A 17,801-nucleotide genomic window follows, 5' to 3' on the forward strand; every position below is an offset into this window, starting at 1 on the left:
AATTGTGAAGCACTCCGTGCTAATATCTGTAAATAGAGCATGTTACTGTTCTCACTCTTCTTCACCCACAGGAAGGGATTATCTTTATCGCAGTTGTTTTCTTCATCCCCAGAAATGTGTGGCCAAAGGGGGAAGGATTAAAGATCATGGCTGAAGAAACCATACATTTGTAACCCTGCAGGGTACTGGCAATTCTTGTAATTCAAAGCAGCTGTTCCTTTCCTCCAATTTTTAGAAGAGATGAGGATCACAGCTGTATGAAAGACAAAGAAACACAACATAATCTAACTGCTTTTTCACCCAGTCATTTCCCCCGTGACCAAATTCAGTTCTGCTCTGCTGGCAATTGTTGTGCTAATAATCATGTTAGTTTCTAAGCATCACCACATGCATTACAAAGTAGTAGTTAATTAGCAATTCGATTTGAATTAATCAAGTTTTTTTGTTAACTCAGAAAAAGACATAAAGATTGGATTAATGTTCATTTTAATTTCCTTTTCCTTTGTGTTTAGAAATAGATTTTGTGCCATTCAGTGCATAAAAGATTTTCTTTCCTAGAACAACTGTGTATGTATGCAGCAATTGTTTTAGTATTGGTTAAAGCAGTGAGTATGCTTGGCTTTAAAACACCTACCATGCAACAGGTTATTAATATTTCAGAAATATATTCCAGTAATTATGCTAGGCTAGCTAGAATTTTAAAATATTTTTCTTAAAATTATCATTAAAATTTATTAGATTTTTATATAAAAGTATGGATGACCGTAACTGTGCACTGTTGCATACATATCCCTTTGGAAATGAGAGAGGACTCAGGAATGTCGTGAAGACTTAGCATTCCACAAATTGTTTTCTTATTCTTCCGCCTTTGGCTCCATTGATTTTTTTTTTTTTTTCTGACACCATTCTCTTCTGCTGTTTATGTAGCAGGTACTAGAATTTGTGTCTAAATGTTAAAAATGTTGGTGTGATAAAAAGAATGTAACCATTTTACATTTTTACTGTTTGTGTTCGGAGAGTAAAGTGACAATGCAAAAACTGTTTTGCAGGTATAATTTTTTTTAAGAGTTGCAGAATAGAAAATAGTCACCACAACCAAGTTAGTACCTGTGAAAATGTATTATTGAACTCTTAAGGACAAATCCATGACATGCTTAATTCAGCTTAATTTGTTAGTGCATCAAAAATTTTTAACAGCATTGCAGAATGTAAAGGAGGAAGAGTTGTCAGAGATTATCTTGTGCATTTCCAAGCCATAGAGTTACCTGTCGCTCCTGACAGATATTTGACCAGTCAGTCCTAAAAACGTCATGTTACAGAAACAGTTTGGAAACAGCAGAAATCCAAAAACTGTCTTTACCATCAGGAATCACATGTCTGATTGACTCTTTTTTTTTTTTTTCCATACGAAGACCACATCTGCAGTTAGTCTGATGCTTGCAGAAAATTTTGTTCTTTGCTTGAAAGAGTATATACTTTATGTATGTCTGGTTTCCAGGAGATATTAGATGGACATATGCTTGTGCATATATGGGAAGTGTATGATGCTTGAAATTTTCAGACCCAATCTTAAATGTCATATAAGGGTTCTGATAGCACTGAGTGCAGAATATCCCCAAAAGCTGTTTGCTGAGCACATTCAAACCTGTTACATAGTGTATGAACACATTGTACTAGTTTGAAAACAAACTAGTGGGAGATACCAAGTCAGAAAACAATTTAATAGGGAAATAAAAGGAGGGGGGAAGAAAAATAATAAAGGCGGATAACACTGGGTTAAACTGACAGAGTTAGGATACAACCTGGCACCCTGTTAGTCAGGGTGGTGGTGGCAGTCTGGTAGAATGGTGGCTGCAGTCCTCCCGAAGTGGTGATCCTGTAGAAAAGGGTCTGCTCCTCCTCAGAAGGTCCAGTGGTGGCTGTGTAGCTCCTGTCCTCTGGAAATCCAGTGGGAAGCTGGTGTCTCTGGTGTTCAGTCTCAGATTATATCCACGATGGGATGCTTGGTTCCTCCCTCTGGGTGGAGCATCTCACAATGGGGTAACGAGTCATGAGGCAAAGTGTTGATTAGGCTCATTAACAGAAGATAGTCCGGAGGGAGTTATCTCTGAGTCTTGCAGCAGGACAATGATGGGCCATTAACAGAAAGATAGTCTGGGGGGAGGAGGCAAGGAAACACTGCCCCACCTGATTTCAACAGCTCCTGAGGATGGTAATAGAACACACTGCAACCCAGGACACACATATTTCTCTTTGCAGGATCCCAGATAGATGCAATAGTTAAACAATTAATTACTGAAAATTTCCTCCCCACAGTGGAAATAGGTAAAAGTTATATTTTTTCTCTAATTTGTTGTATCCCCACCCTGTGGCTTTTTCTTTTCTTTTTTTAGATTTAATTTTAGCTGAATAATAAAAAATGTGGAGACCGAGAAGGAAAGAAATGAGAATAATCAGACATCTACAGAACATGACTTAAAACATGATTTTAACATGACTTGACATGATTTTAAGTGTAGTGTTCAAAATTGGACCTAGTTACTCCAACTGAGAATCTTATTGGTACCAAGTAGAAACAATACACAAATCTTCAGAATTATTCTTTCCTTTATATATCCAGTATCATGTCTGCCTTTTCATAACAGCATGGTATTGTAGCGTCATATTCTGTTTCTGATCCAGCAAAATCCCTATATATTTTGCTGCAGAGCTTCTGTCACCTGTCCCTCTCTAGTCTGTGCATTTGTATGGTTGTTTCTCCTTGCTTATAGAACTTTGCATTTTCCCTATTTAAACTTCATCAGTTCTTTTAGTTTGCCCAGTTTCTCACAACCTTCTTTGACACCAATTGTCACTTTCATTGACACAACTCTGTGTTTGATGCATATGCTGCAGTATGATATATGATGTGAATGTATCACAGCCTGGGCACCTTTAATAGGCACTCTATCTACCCATTATGCAGATTATCATTGTAATTCAGTGACAACATTGAGTGGTTTTGCAACAAGGTCAAAAAGGAGCCTGATAAATTGTGCTTGCTACCCATTTTCAGTTTAAGAAACACTTAAAGCAGTTACCAAGTTGAGTACAATTTTTATGGTCGATTACTCAGCCAACTGATCGTGACTTTGTCTAGGTTACACTTCTCTAGCTTTCTTCTAAGATGTCATGAAAAAAATTGTCAAAAGCCTTACTAAAACCTACATATGTAACATCTACCTCTTCCTAATGCACAAGAGACGTTACCCCCTTACTGAAAAAGATATATTGGTTTAGCCTGTTTTTTTTCCCTGACAATTAATTTCACGTTAGTTATTACTTATTTTATTGGTAACTTTAGGGTTTTATGAACAGTTTACCAGTGGAAATAGGTTGTCTTTTTTTTTTTTTTTAAATAGAAATTCAATTGACTAGCATAGTGGTGTAATTGTAAATGTCTCTAATAAAGAAGATTAATTAAACACTGTTTGCAAATGCCACAAGAGAGCTCTATATTTCATGAAGACAGAAAAGTTACTTCTTTTGGACAGCAGTATGACAAAACAAAGCTAAACAAATGATCAGTATCTTTATTTTATTTAAGCCTACTTTTTTTTCCTGGAGACTTTTAGATTCCTGTTGGAACTCAAACCCAACAATTTAGGTTTTGCTTTTCCAAAACCAAAGTATATCTCAATTTTACAGTATCGATGGTTACCAATGAAGAGATAGACAGTATGAGTATACAGGATATGATTGAAGACAGAAGAAGTTTTCTTCGTGGCTGGGACACAAATTTCCAGAGGTGCTTTTGCTCATTAATAAAGGTAGATGAATGCTGGAAAAAAATGGTAATTGGTTCATAATTTGAACATTTTTTGTAGGGGGACTTCCTCCCTTATCTTTCCTTTTGAACTTTGTTTTTTATACAAGAAGGCAGAATTTGTTTTAACAATCAGTCTGAAGAATGGGGAAACTGAGGTACTACTTTATAAAGATAATGTGAAAATAAACTGGATCAGCTGATGGAGACTTCAGAAAGATTTGTAAAATACTGGACTCTAGAATCAAGTGTAGGTATAAGCACAGTTCAAATGAATAAATATCAACCCAACTCCTTTTTAAATGTTTGAGATATTTTGAATATTCCGGTTTCATAGATTTCTTTGAAAGGTAAGTATCTGTTTTTCTCCTTATCTGAAAGAAGTCTCTCTGAGACTTCAAGGCATATGAAAATGATTGTTTCAATGTGTTGGAGAGCACTTTTCTCCATGATCTTCTCAAAAAATTATGTTCTTTATATCCTTAGGTAGGTCCTTTTGGTTCCTCTCCTATGGTGAGCAAAAGTGACATTGAACTTGCATCCCAGCCTCTTCTAGTCAGGGTACTTTTGTTCTTCTAAATCAGCCAGTTGTCCTATTCAAAAGAGAAAAAACAGTATATAATATTGCTTTTGAAAATTATTAGCTATTTTTTAGGTGGAGTAAAGCATGTCACAGAAAATGTATTCATTACTCTCAGATTAGTAATGAAATACTGTAGTTTTCTATGTTCAGCTATTATGTAAATGGACCAGGCTTTATTTATGGTCAGATTATAGCTTTACAGTTTATATAACTGCTTTAACGCTCTAGGATATGTTTCACTGATCTTTGAACAGTTTCTATAGCAGGCCTGCCAATTATTTTAGCGTGAGGTTTATGGAGTTCAGTTCAGACATTTCCAACAGGTTTCCTTTCTTGATGGGCAGTGAGATCTGGCACCAGTTGGTATCAGGTCTCTTTTTGATCTTTTTTTTTTTCCCCATCAGCTCCACCTGATTTACAAGTTGTTGTTAACAAGTAGTCTTTTGAGTATGAGGTTCAATACTGAAAATGTTGAAAGGAGGTTTAAGTTTGAAATGTCCATGCAGTTTGACCTCTCTCTTTGATTCCTTTGATGGGAAACAAGTGAACTGGTTCTCTTCAGTAACTGTGGACTGACTGTTCAGGGCACAAGAAGTGTGTTCATGTGTGCCAAGACTGGAGTGCTCTCTTAAAGTAAGTTTGAGAGTCATTGTTAGTGGTTTTCATGCCGTGCTACACTGCAGTCACTGCTATTGTGGTGTCTTGGACATAACCTCAGTCCAGTACTGAAGTATAAAATGACCTTTTCCCACCTGAATTTAAAGGGAAAATCTTGAAAAGCCATCTCTTGGCTTGTTAAGTTATAGATTTGGAAATAGAACAAAGGATGGGGAAGTAGTTGAAGCAGACCATTATGCAGGCAGTGGTCTGTGTAGTCAGTGCTCAGGGATGCAGTAAAGTTTCTGAGAAGAAAGGATTTCTAATGCATTCACTCTGTTGTGTCCTGATAAAGTCAAAATACTTCATGGGAAAAACTTGGAAAGAATGTTAGATACAGGACAAATTGTCTTATACAGAATTGGTAAGAATATAAGTATTTAGGAATGTATTATCTCCTGAAATTACTTTAATATTAAAGACGCTAGTTTGTTTAATCTGATATATTTATATAATTTATCTCTTTCCTCCTTTATCATGCTTTACTTTGACAAGATAGAGTAAAAAGAAACATGAATTTATTTACATACAACAGAAATAACAGAAATAATAAGTGAAGATGTGGAACAATAAGAGATCATAAAAAGTCTTCCTTTAAAATACGTTCCATTTAAATAGAAGCAATAACTGGGATTGGGGATTTCTATTCTTTCCAGAAAAACTATAAACATCAACAGCAGCAGAGGCAGAATTTTATATTCATTAGAGAACCCTATGCTACAAACAAGATGCGACAGTTAAATGTTACAGGCAAATAATTGATATTCCATGTTTTGATTTTCTTAGCTCTGCTTTGATAATGCCAGTCAGAATTTGGTCATTTCAGCCTTGGTGTCTCTCTGGCATCACATCATATCAAGCTGACTTCATATTTTACTGCTATCTTGACTGTTAATGCAGGTTTTGCATTGTCCAGAACTGGACTGCTGTTTGTATCTAAGGTGGAAGACAGCAAATCTACCAATGCTTGTTCCTGCCTTTGTCCAGTCTGTTATTTTTCCTTTGTTCAGCGTTTGCTTCTGCTCTGTCATTTGTTTCATTTTTCTCACTCTCAGTGCTTGTTGTGAAAAGACTGTCATTAAGAACAAAACCGTATATGTAAAGGATAGAAATAAATTGTTTAGTTTCAGAGTTTGAAAGCCTTGCTCTAAATTTAGAATCAGTGACTGAACCAGGTACTGTGCAGTCCTGGACTAACAGCTAAGTCTAGTTTTATGTGTATATGCACAAGTGACACTTCAATTTTTGGATTTTCTAGTGAGTGCTGGAAAAGGACAATATCCAACATTTCCTTTTTGTTCTTTCTTGTCAGAAAAAATTACGAGAAGTTGAGTCTGGATAATAGCAGCAGTGGAGCAGCCAGTTGCAAAAGTGAATTTTCAGAGAATATTGACCTTCCAGTTGACAGTTGTCAGTCTGCACATGGAAAAGATGAGGAAAGAACATATGAAGCAATCCCAGTAGAAGGTCACAGGACTATGGAGAAAGGTAGCCATTAGCAAAAGAAGCATCAGGGGTGCTGTCATGCTGGTTAGAGGTGGTTTAAAAGCTTCTTTCCTTTCATTTTTATGTGCAGGTATTTTCTCTGAATTATACAATGAGATGGACCTAGTGGACAACTCAAGCAGCTCCAGTTCAAGTAATTTGAAAGAGTCTGCTATTGGTAAGATTCTTTAAGAATGAAGTGCACATCACTTTCTAACAGTAAAACAGTTGTTTAGTCCAATATATGAGGGTATTTCATTATTTGTCGCAAGTTCACAATCTGTTGTGTTACCTAAGTAAAGAAAATAGCTCTGCCTCTGTGACAGCCCTGTCCAGTTTAACACATTTGGTATCACCAAGACTTTGTGTAGCCTTTCCCCATATTTTGCAGTAGCAGCTATGAAAGCTGGAATATTACTGGGCTCCTTGAAAAAGAAGGTGGTTTTAAATTTAAGCATAAGATGACTAATATTGATAAGAAACAGATGGAAGAGTGTGAAAAAGAAAGTTGAAAGAGGCAAGCTTTAGCTGTCTGGAAGAATTGACTGAATTGAATTGAGGGAATTGTGTGGATTTTAATTAGGGCAGAATTATGTGACAAAACACAGCATTAATTCTGCCTGTAGTTATTTATGGTAATCAAATAGGAAAGCACCTATTTGTTGTGTGTTATCTTAAGTAACAGCTTTTTGGGATTATATTTCCAATTTGAAAATCTAAAGAAGAAAAAGAAAACAAAAAACCCCAGCTCTAACCACTGAGTTACTTGCTAGATTGTGAGCTATCATGATCTACCTATTAAATGCAATGGGATTCTGATTAGAGAAAATCAAAGTACATTTTATACTAGAAAAAAATAGAGGTGGATGTTCAGTTAAGCAAAATTTAGGATTTCCATTCATAAAATATGTGGGAGATATAAAATGTACTTTTAAAAGGTACAGGGAAGAATGTAGTTGTCTGATTAACAAACATTATTGCTGCAAGGTCCCAGGCTTCAAAATACCTAGAATAACATTACTTTATCTGTTTGTAATCCTATTTGGTGGCTGGATTTTCTTTCCTGTTTTGGCACAGGTACTGAAGAAATATGGCCTCTTTTTATTGAAATGTCTAGCCATTATTGCAGGGCAAATAGATGATTTGATAGTTCTACTTCAAATTCATTAAAATGACTTGCTAATTGTAACTGGATAGCCTGCCATTCTGAAGGCTGGAGGACCTGTGGCTAGACCGCCCTGAGATTATTATCAAAGTTTCTTTAAAAGATAATAATTTTAAAAAGCACTTTTTTTTGGTCACTTTCTTGTGCTAAGGGAGTAACAGGGGAAGGCTACGGGATACAGGGAAGCCTTGAATAACAACGGGGAGGGACTGCATAGAATGAAGCCCTTAAGAAAAAGCAGCTTGCAGAGACAAGGCTCTATTTTGTGTTTATACTGAAGAATAACACATTGTGTATCTCACAGGAATGCAATTCTTTGTGGGCTAGTTCAGCATTGTAGACAGAGATTTGAAGCCTTTTTGTAGTTTGTGACTTGCCACACCCAAAGCATTAGTGGTAATGATTTCCTTGTAGTTAATTGTTCTTCGTCAAGATTTGGACATTAACAAAATATCAGCTTTTCCTAATATTTCAATATTACCGTGCCATATTGCGATAGTTTTAATTAAATATTTTAAGTGGAAAGATACAATCAGTTCCTATCAGTCCCAGTGACTTCAATCAGCATTTTAAAAGTCATTATCTATTTTTCTCCCAGCACAGTCTAATTATTATATAGATACTTCAGGACTGCTTTTTCAGAAAAATAACTCTGCAGTCTTACATTCTTAGATCACCTGTAGTTTCTACTTAATGCTGAGTTCAGTGTTATAGATCAGTTGTAAATGATGCTGGCAAATGTTTCAACTTTTCAGGGGTAAAGAAAAGATAGCTTTAAAAAATAATTATAAATTCAGGATAATTGGGTATTGCTTGAGATATGCTCCATTCATTAATAATAAGTGGCTAACAGAGTTTGAATTATCAGCAATGGTTTTGTCAAGCATGTCAGCATTACAGGGGAAAAATGTGACCAACTTTGATCCAGCTAACTTGGAAACTGCTAACGTGAAGATGAGGGTTTTAGTTTCAGGTATATTGATGGGGATCATGAAAGGATTTGTCTAATCGTGCTGTCATCACATCATTCTCAGAGAAAACATGATCATTCTAATTTAAAGCTAGGGTGCTATTTTATAAAAAGGTGTGATATGCTGAGCTGTTCAGTAGCACAGAAGCTGGTATGGATTTGTCAGTGTAATAGGAGTAAGCTTTTTTTTATAGTCCGATATTGTCATAATATTTTTAATGCTTTTGCATACTCAGTGTTTTTCAATTATGCTTTAAGAAAAGGATTATTCTTCTTAGACTAGACAATGTACTTCTACAAGACCAGCTCCTTTAACAACTCCCAAGATTGCCAAGTGCAGGGCGTGTAGATTCTGGAATAGTTGTTCCTGGTACTCGAAATGATTAGTCCTACAGGAACAAGATTCTGCTCATTTCAAAGCATAGAGGCAGCAACGACAGATGCATTTTTCTTTTCCTGAAGTCATTATAATTTCAAATTATAAAGATTGTCAGAGGATAAGGACATACTGAGTCAAAAATCTGTGAAGAGTGATGGGATGGTAACAGTTTATTAGTTGCACTTTTTTTCTTAGTTTAAAATTACAAGGTTCCCAACTTTACCTTAGCTTAGTCATATTAAAGAGTTCTTACTTGCATTTGGTTTACAGTGTTACCATACCTTCACTTCTGTTAGTAAAAGCAAATAGCAGGAAGATATGTAATATGTCTTAATGCATAGTAGTCCAGTTGAGCTAGTGTGTCAGTTGGGTGAGAGTTAAAAATTTACTCTTTGTCTGGGAATGCTCTTTTGGACAATATTTTTTATTTCCCTTAATCATGTGCATTTACACCACAATCAGGATGGTGTCCTAAATACACTGAAAGACAGTTCTGTGTAAAACATGTTATTAGAAAACCCTGGTCCAAGAGCTTTATGTACTTGTCTTGTAAAGGGCAAGACTTCCGCCCAGTAAAGAGGTAGCATGCAATAGATTCTTTTCTGAGTTGCTCAGCCCTTTCGAGAGATTAAGAAGTCTCAAAACATAGTCCTGTTGCTCTGCTGTATCTTGCTTAAAAGTTTTTCTCTAACTTCATAATTTAATTTATGTTTCCACTATTTGGAGGAATCTCTACACTTACATATCTTGTGACCAATGAGCAAAGACATTGATATTCAGGATTCCTTTCCTGAATTTCTGCAACCCAATAGTATTCAAAGTTACCATGTAATGAAGACACCACAGATCTGCCTGAACAATATTCTAGTGATGTAACTCTAAAACGGTCTCCTACATCTTTCTTTGAGAAATGCAACTGGTTTGCACAGTGCCACGACTTGAGTCTTGTGCAGGTAATGCTCTTTTCCAGTTGAATAATTGGGGATTTCTAGAACTAGGATCCTCTCAAAATAGGAACTCTGCATGTAATATGTAGCAAGAGATTTGGCTCATCATTTAGGTCGTGAGTTTAGGTCATCACTTAGCTCCAAATTTAACTACTTTTGAGGACAGCAACAAACACTGTATGAAATAAACCCCCATTCAGTAATGTCATTTGTTTTCTGGAGCCCGTAATTTGGGCTACATTGTAGGCAGCTACCTTATATCTTGAAAGTTCTGTGGTCACAAAGCTGAGCCTTCTTTTTTTTTTTTTTTTTAATTCAGACTGGTTGTATTTGATGGATTTGGTGATTTGAGATGACATTTCTTCTTTAGTAAGATGACTAGACAGTTTGGTAAGCTTTTGGAATAAGATTGTCTGACATCTGCTATATATGGTTTTCTGGTTTCAGATTGTGATGAGAAAGTTAGGGAATTTCTTGAAAATTATTATTGCACCAAGAAACCCATCATTTGCAGAATGGACTGTTTGTGAAGAACTTTGGAGATCTTAGTGTTTTGTAGGTTTACTTTTCCTGAGTTGTCTAAGATTCAGATTTCTCTTGAGACCTCGGGCTAATGGGATTTTGTTGAAGACATCAGCCAAGACCTGGTTTTCCTGTATGATGCCTGAGTTAAGTTCAAAATATGTTTATGTCAACTTCTGTTGCTGTACATGGAGTCACTGCTAGCAAGAAAAAAAACCTTTGCTGTTTGCTGTGCAAAACAGCTTAATTAACCTGGTTGGGATTGTCCATTCCAGTGTACAGTGATTTGAAGGGCAGCTTACTAAGAGTATTTTGAATAAATAAAGGTATTTTAACCTTTCTCCTAAAAAGATCATTGAGCTGTCATCCAAAAAACCACTCCCTTTGCTTCCATTTCATTAAAGGACATGTATTGAAGTTTTCTGCTAATACAACATTTTGATTCAATTTTCCTGCCAGTCTGATCAAACTTGGAAAGGTTTTCAGAGATTTTTGGTTTTTTAGATACCGTTGAAGTGAAAGTTAAAGCCAAAGCAAAAGTTACTATCTTCTCAGGTTTTTCTGATCTCATATCATGTTATGAGCTCTTTCCTTGAAATTGCCTGTTTAGGTGCCTGCAAGAGCAGAACACTAAACTTCATATTAAAATCTTTTTGTATGATTTTTGCTGATGTCAATGCACATTAAGAAGTTAAAGTCTTAGAAGTTGCTCTAATTACATCAGCTGTTAAAGACCAAAGTAGCAGTCAGGGAAATTCTTTATGCCTCATTTGATACATTTTTTTTATGTCCTCAAGGAATCTTCATAGAGCTATTCAGAACAGGGAGGCTGATGAGAATTAAAAGTTTTGGCTTTTGTGAGTCTTTCACATTCTAACAAGAGTGGGCACAAAACAGGAAAGAGATGGAGGGTTTGTATTTCATTTTCCTTGAGATCGTCTTGAGTTGAAAAATGCCCCTTGCAAGGCATTTGAACAAAACATATTGCCTTGCTCTTCCTATCCATGTCAAAGGAGTAGCCATGGTAAAAGGAAATGTCCAGGTAACCGTGAGCTGGACATCAGGATACACGATGTGCTCCGTGATTTATGTGAGTTAACTTGCCCACACATCAGTGCTGTTTCTTACTCTCTGTCTGGCTTTGTATGATTAGCATAACTCATACACAGAAGACTAGGGATTATCAATAAAGTCATTAGTGTTCCCTAAGTGTGTGGATACATGTGTGAGTGTGTTTGTTACCATGATTTTTACATGTTTGAATCTCCTTGTGTTTAGTTATTAAGTAAATTATTTTCCTGTGTTTTCATAGTGAGTAATATAATGAGACTCCTTTCTCAGATCTAGCTGCTCAGTGGGTCTAAAGGATGTTTGCTATTGTTTACTGGTTTTCTGCATCATGATTTTTTTGGGGTTTTGGTTTCTAGCATTGATAAGTATTTTCCTAACTTTAGCGTATGAATCAGAAGATATTGCATCTCTGCCGTGTACAGTGAGTGGTGAGACAGACTCTTTGGTGTGAAGTATCATGCACTTGTAAATACACTCATAAGATGGCAGATTAGCAAGTCAAATGTGGTGAGTCATCAAACTGATCAAGCAAATTTGGATATGAGCCCTTTACTGATAAGAGACCATTTATTCGAAACAGCCAAAGGCTACAGTATTTCAAACCCAATTTTGTGTATGAATACTTGGAAAGGGGATGGTTTTTTTATAAAATTCTAGCCAACAGCGGTGTTCACACTTAGCCAAGTGGCTTTTGTTACAGATTTTCTTGCATATATTCACATGATATATTATGATATTTGTTGTGACAGAGTGTCGGAGGTTGTAACTCAAAATCCTTACCCCAAAGCAGCATGATTCATGTTCACTCAGAGCTTCTACTTTTGTATTTGTGTTATTGTGTCTGCATCCTAAGCAGGTAAAATATCTGTTCCCTGAATAGGAGCAATAATATTTTTCATTTCCTTCACTTTATAGGCAGTGGGCACTCTCTTTTTCTATTTTTCTGTCTCATTAGCAAAGTTAATTGAAGAACTTTTGCTTCTATGAGGGCCTAGTGTATTTGCTATTATGTAATTCAGCTGCTCTTATCAAATAGTCTTTTGTGCTAGCTACCACAGAATTTTGGTATCTGTTTTGATAAAGCATCAGCAAGGAGTAAAATATTGTTTCTTTTTCTTTCATTCTCTCTCTGTGTGTCTTCTTTTTAAGGAGACAGATTTGGCCTAAAGATGTATAATTTCTTTTGGTTTTAAAGTGAACTCAGTCTGACAGATGAAAGCCTCCTTCAGGTTTTTTTTTCAAATTCAGAGGATCTCAGAAAAGTAGGAAAAACATTTCAGAGTCCAACACAAAAGTATGTTTGAACACGAAAAGATTGAAGACTCCCAGAAATGTTTGCTCTACAGTTGCTCTAGAACTGATATAACTGCTGTTAACGAGACCAACAATGGGAAAACTACTCTAAGTTTGACATAAAATCTTTTTTTTCTTGTCTGGTGTTTGAGTGATTAGATGCCTCTGCTTTTGTTTAGTGATGATGTTTTTGATGTTACTAGTGTGGAAAAAAATCTCATGTAGACAAAGATGCAGGTGTTTTATTAAAATACATTAATTGTAAAAAAAAAAAAATTGTAAGCATATCCTAATCTTGCTACTCAGACTTTCAGTTAGCAGAATTATCTTTTCATTAAACATACACTCAATCAAAATGAGATACCAGAGTGGTCTCAAATTACCATGAAAAGAATGGTTTTACAGGAGTGATTTAAGACAAATGCTTAAGACTAGTATTTGCTTTAAGGCAATGCTTTCCAAGTACCTAAATAATAGATATCATCAAACATTACCTTTCCTTCTACGAATTTTTTGGCAGTATGCAATAAATTATTTCAATGTTTACATTCAGTTTCATTGCTGATTAGATGTTGGACCAATAACTGGTCATACTGCTGTCTTCAAGGTCTTGACTTCAGTAGGATTATTTAGGAAGTAAGGTATTGCATGTGTTATTGCATACAGCTGCTAATGGAATGCTAGCTAATGGAATGGTGACAGTAAAACTCTGGTGGACCATCAAAGGTCCTCTGAGAAAGTGAGCAAATATTTTATCTCTTTATCCAGACTAGAGACAATGTTGCAGCCACAGTGGTAGCAGTAACTGTAAGAATTTAATGCAAATCCAGGTACATATTCTGTGGACATCTAGCCAGCATATGTTGTTACTTTCTGTGAAATTCTGAAATTGTTTATTAAAATACTGTGTGGGGATGAGATTGTAGTTATGATGCAAGAAAATCTTTGATACATCAAACAGCAACTTGACAGTCAAGTGGGGCTTTGGAGTTTGTTTAAGGCTGTTTTCTAAAAGTTATTTTAATACCATGTCTGGGAATAGAAGATATTAACATGCGTGTTTTGGTTTTTGTTTGTTTGTTTGTTTTTTTTAACAGGAGATAATATTTATGTGTTTGTTTCAGGTATAATTAAATGAAGTTTTAAGGTAGCTGTGATTTGTGATTTTAATATAAATTATATAATTGATCACTGTTACGATCAATTCCAGTTGGTTGTTTCACAGTGGAACAGTTCTGCAATTGCCTTTGTGAAACATGTCCTTGGTTACCTTTACAGCTTCATTTTATCTCAGCCTATGGCACTTAGTCTGCTTCAGGATATTGTTAGAGGGTGTTTGCACACAAAAGCTTTACATGCTTGCTACTTAAGCTTAAACTGTTATTAGTTAGCCAAATTCTGGTTTTGTGTTTTTAAGCAGGTGTTTTTCTATAGAAAAATGTGCTTATGTATTTGGTAGTGTATATTGTAGTAGTGTTGTAATGTAGAGTCTTGTCCCTTTGAACTCTAGATCTTCTGTATAAACACAGACACGCATTTCTTGGATTTGGAGACCTCATTTCCTTCAAAAAGGAAACAAACAGAAGCTGAATATGTCACACCATCCCTCTTCTAAAGGTCTTCCTTTTTCTTCTGTTTCTTCAGTAATGCATCAAACACATTCTTGACCATTATTTTTTATGATGTCTTTGGCACCACCCTTATTCACAAATTCTGTTAATTGTTTCTTTATTTCTGCTTTTCTATCATATCTGGAAAAAACTCTCAAAATCACTCTTGCCTGCATCTGCCTCCTGAGCAATTTTTTCGTTTTACCTTTGACGTAGCTAGGTAAGTATTTATAATGATAGCATTGATTCTTTTCCTGTGTTTCTTCACAGATCCTGTTTGATTCAAATGAAGTATTTTATTTTTGCTTTCAGAATGGTTCCTAGCATAACATCATCCAGTTTATCACTTCCTAGCCTTACATCTTTAGTCCCATTGCAGTCAGTAATGGCAACCTCCTCATGCTTGAGCATTGAAGAAAGCACATTTTCTTTCTCTTTGTAGAAATTCGCTACTATACTATACTATACACTGCTCCTCACGTAATCATTAGTGAAACTATTTCCTTGTCTTTGTAACTACTCCTTGAAACTGTAGCTTTCCCTACTGCCACAAAAATAGATACAAATTCTTTCCATATTGGGCTATCGTGGCTGCCATCCATCAGGACATTATGTTAGTTCTTTCAATTCCCCAGTGTCTGTACCCATTTGTTATTGCTTATCTCAGCTAGTGAAGTCTGTAGGCTGGGAAAGTATTTGTCTGGAGTTTAGAGAAGGATCTAGCATTGAAACATGTAGACCTGTATTTCTGACATTGAGATATTGCTATCCTGGTGATAAAAAACCAATTTTTTCCCCACTTTACTAGTACTGAGCAGGGAAAGAAACTTTTATTTAGTAGAAGTCATCCTATTTTGGACATGCAGAGTAAATCAGCCTTTATGTGACTTACAAATGCACAGTTGTAAACTGGTGAATTTGGACAGATTTCCTTTAGAGGAAACATGAGAAGGAGTCAGGGAATACTGATATTTTCTCTACAGTCATTGATGCCAAACATAATTAAAACTTTTTTCTTTTTTTTTTTTTTGGTAATGATAGAGATTATGTTGATGGTTCTGGATCAAGACTGTGACCAGGTAATTTTGTGCTTGCAAGAAATTCAAACTTTAACTTAAATTAAACCAAACAATTTCCAAGTTTTTGAACATTATCACACTATTCTCCTGTTGCATATAGAGTGTTTCCTCTTTATTTCTTCATCTTTAATGCCCATTGATCTGCTTTTGAGAGTACTTTCATTCACCCGCAGGTTCTGCACTAAGAAAATAGAGTGTTTGTGATGAGGTGGCAATCTCATAGGAATAGCTCTTTGCATGTTTTTATCTAATAGTTGTACTTTAAATGTTAGAAAAAGAGGTAATTACATTTTACATACAAATATGTTATCTGAAATACCATTAAGGTACTTCTTAAAAATATGAATTCCGATAGTAAACCAGTAAGATCTCATGTTAATGGTCATTATCCTGGCTAAACTTCTGCTGAATGCAATTGACATTTCTCCTGTGAAATGAATATTTCATGGAGCCCTTGTAAATGATCATGTATTTATACATCATGATTGATGAAACAAGTTTTCCATTTGAAGTACTTTTCTTTATTATTGAGAAGCTTCACATACTGTAAGCTGCTAAGCTGTGGTTTCAGAATGCATATTGTCTGAATAAAATAATATTTGAAATAAAATTATTTTGATCAGTTGAGCTATTGATCTTCACAAAAAGGTACTTATTGTCTGTACTAAGTTCTATTTTACAGCTTTTAATATAAACGTTGTATTAAGAATTTTAATTATGCAGTACGAATCCAAATTTGATGTCAGCTTTCTGTAGTTTCGGTGCTGTTTACTGAAGAGTGCCATCATAATAACAACACGGTTTAAACTCACTATCCAACCATAATGTCTGAGAGTTATAACAATCTACAGGCAAATACTTCAGCCTTTGTTGATATTTTCAATTCTGTGAGTAATTTGAGTAAATGCATTATCTTTTGTCAGTGATGTTTTCCTTTTGGATAAAACTCTAAAAAGCTTTGGTCGTCTTCAGCAGCCTGTTCACACATGTGTGCCCTCATCCTCCACATAATGCTGTACTTCTTTATTTAAAAAAAACCCCCAAACATGGAACTTGGAGTGGTCTGGAATGTGTGGACTTCATGGGAATTCCTGAAGTCTTTGAAGCACACAGACACTACAAGTACATGTTAAATCTGGTCCTCCTAGACTTTTAAGTCACATTGTTGCTGTCATACTAGAAAAGAGAAAAAACTCTCTAAGCTGAATAACAGGGAAATCCAAATTATGTCCTTGCTGTTATCATTCTAAACATATTTATATTCAGAGAAAAAAAAAAATCTGAAGACCTACAAAAGAAAAGGCCCTGATTTATTTACTTTCGGTTCGTAATACAAGCTATTGACAGGAAAAGAGGAGACAAATACCACAGAACAGAGAGCAGTGAAAAAGGTAAGATTTCAAATAAGTAAAGGTTTTATGAGTGTCCTAACAAAACCTGAAGACTTCTAGCTTATAATGCCAAGACCACACTATTTTTCGGGGCCTCAAATATAGAAGTATTGAAACAGTTGTCACCTTGAGCAGAAGAACCAACTTACCAATTCTTCTTTAAGTGACTCAAAGGAAATGCAAAGCTACTTCTCCTCTAACTGATTGTTACGAGAAGACTTAGGGAAAACATGTCAAACTGAATTTCACTTGACTTTCTCAAGGCATCCGCCAAAAGGCAGTGCAACAAAAAACCCCAGCAACAGCAATGATGTTATCTTCCTGATCCTACTAGAAATGTGTCTCCCTGTGGTAGAGAAGGATGTTTTCTGTATCACTCTATTTCTGTGAGAGCACTGTTCAGATCTGGATGGTCTTTACACAGTACAACTTGTGAATATCTTTTTTCTTGTTAAAGTAGCCAGCACAGAAATTCATCAGCAAAAGAGTGGTAATAATTCTGTTGTGAACTAGTTAATGTTGCTATTTGGATTTCATCACCCTCTCAGTAGAAGTTTTAATCTTGACACAAGATCACTTTGGAAAAAAAAAAAAACCCCAAACGTTTCTGTGGTTGTAAATTTGTACATAAGACTTAACGATCCTCAGGGTGCTTCTGTGAGAGTAAATGTTAGAATATAGATCTAAATTAGCCTCTGAAGTGTAGCTTGAGATAATTATATTTAAGAGAGGTACAGGGCTTCTGGCTGAAGTTCAATACTTGGGCCAAGGGTCTTTGCTTATCTTCCAGGTCTAATACTCAACTTGGAAAGATAATTTTGTGAACTAATGTTCTTTAGTGATT

The 17,801-nt window shown here is 35.5% G+C and overlaps 1 protein-coding gene across 1 annotated transcript in view; it reads left to right on the plus strand.

The window, feature by feature from the left end:
- The window catches only part of NEK10 (NIMA related kinase 10), an 84,200-nt gene that overhangs the window by 60,725 nt on the left and 5,674 nt on the right, over positions 1 to 17,801 (plus strand). Inside the window, 2 exon segments of the mRNA XM_042044503.1 lie at positions 6,358 to 6,533; positions 6,622 to 6,708. Of these exon segments, the coding sequence (XP_041900437.1) occupies positions 6,358 to 6,533; positions 6,622 to 6,708 (263 nt within the window).

Source organism: Corvus kubaryi, unplaced genomic scaffold, assembly GCF_017639235.1.
Source record: "Corvus kubaryi isolate FWS band 111438036 unplaced genomic scaffold, C.kubaryi_AGA036_p1.0 37398, whole genome shotgun sequence".
In the NCBI taxonomy this organism is placed as follows: domain Eukaryota; kingdom Metazoa; phylum Chordata; class Aves; order Passeriformes; family Corvidae; genus Corvus; species Corvus kubaryi.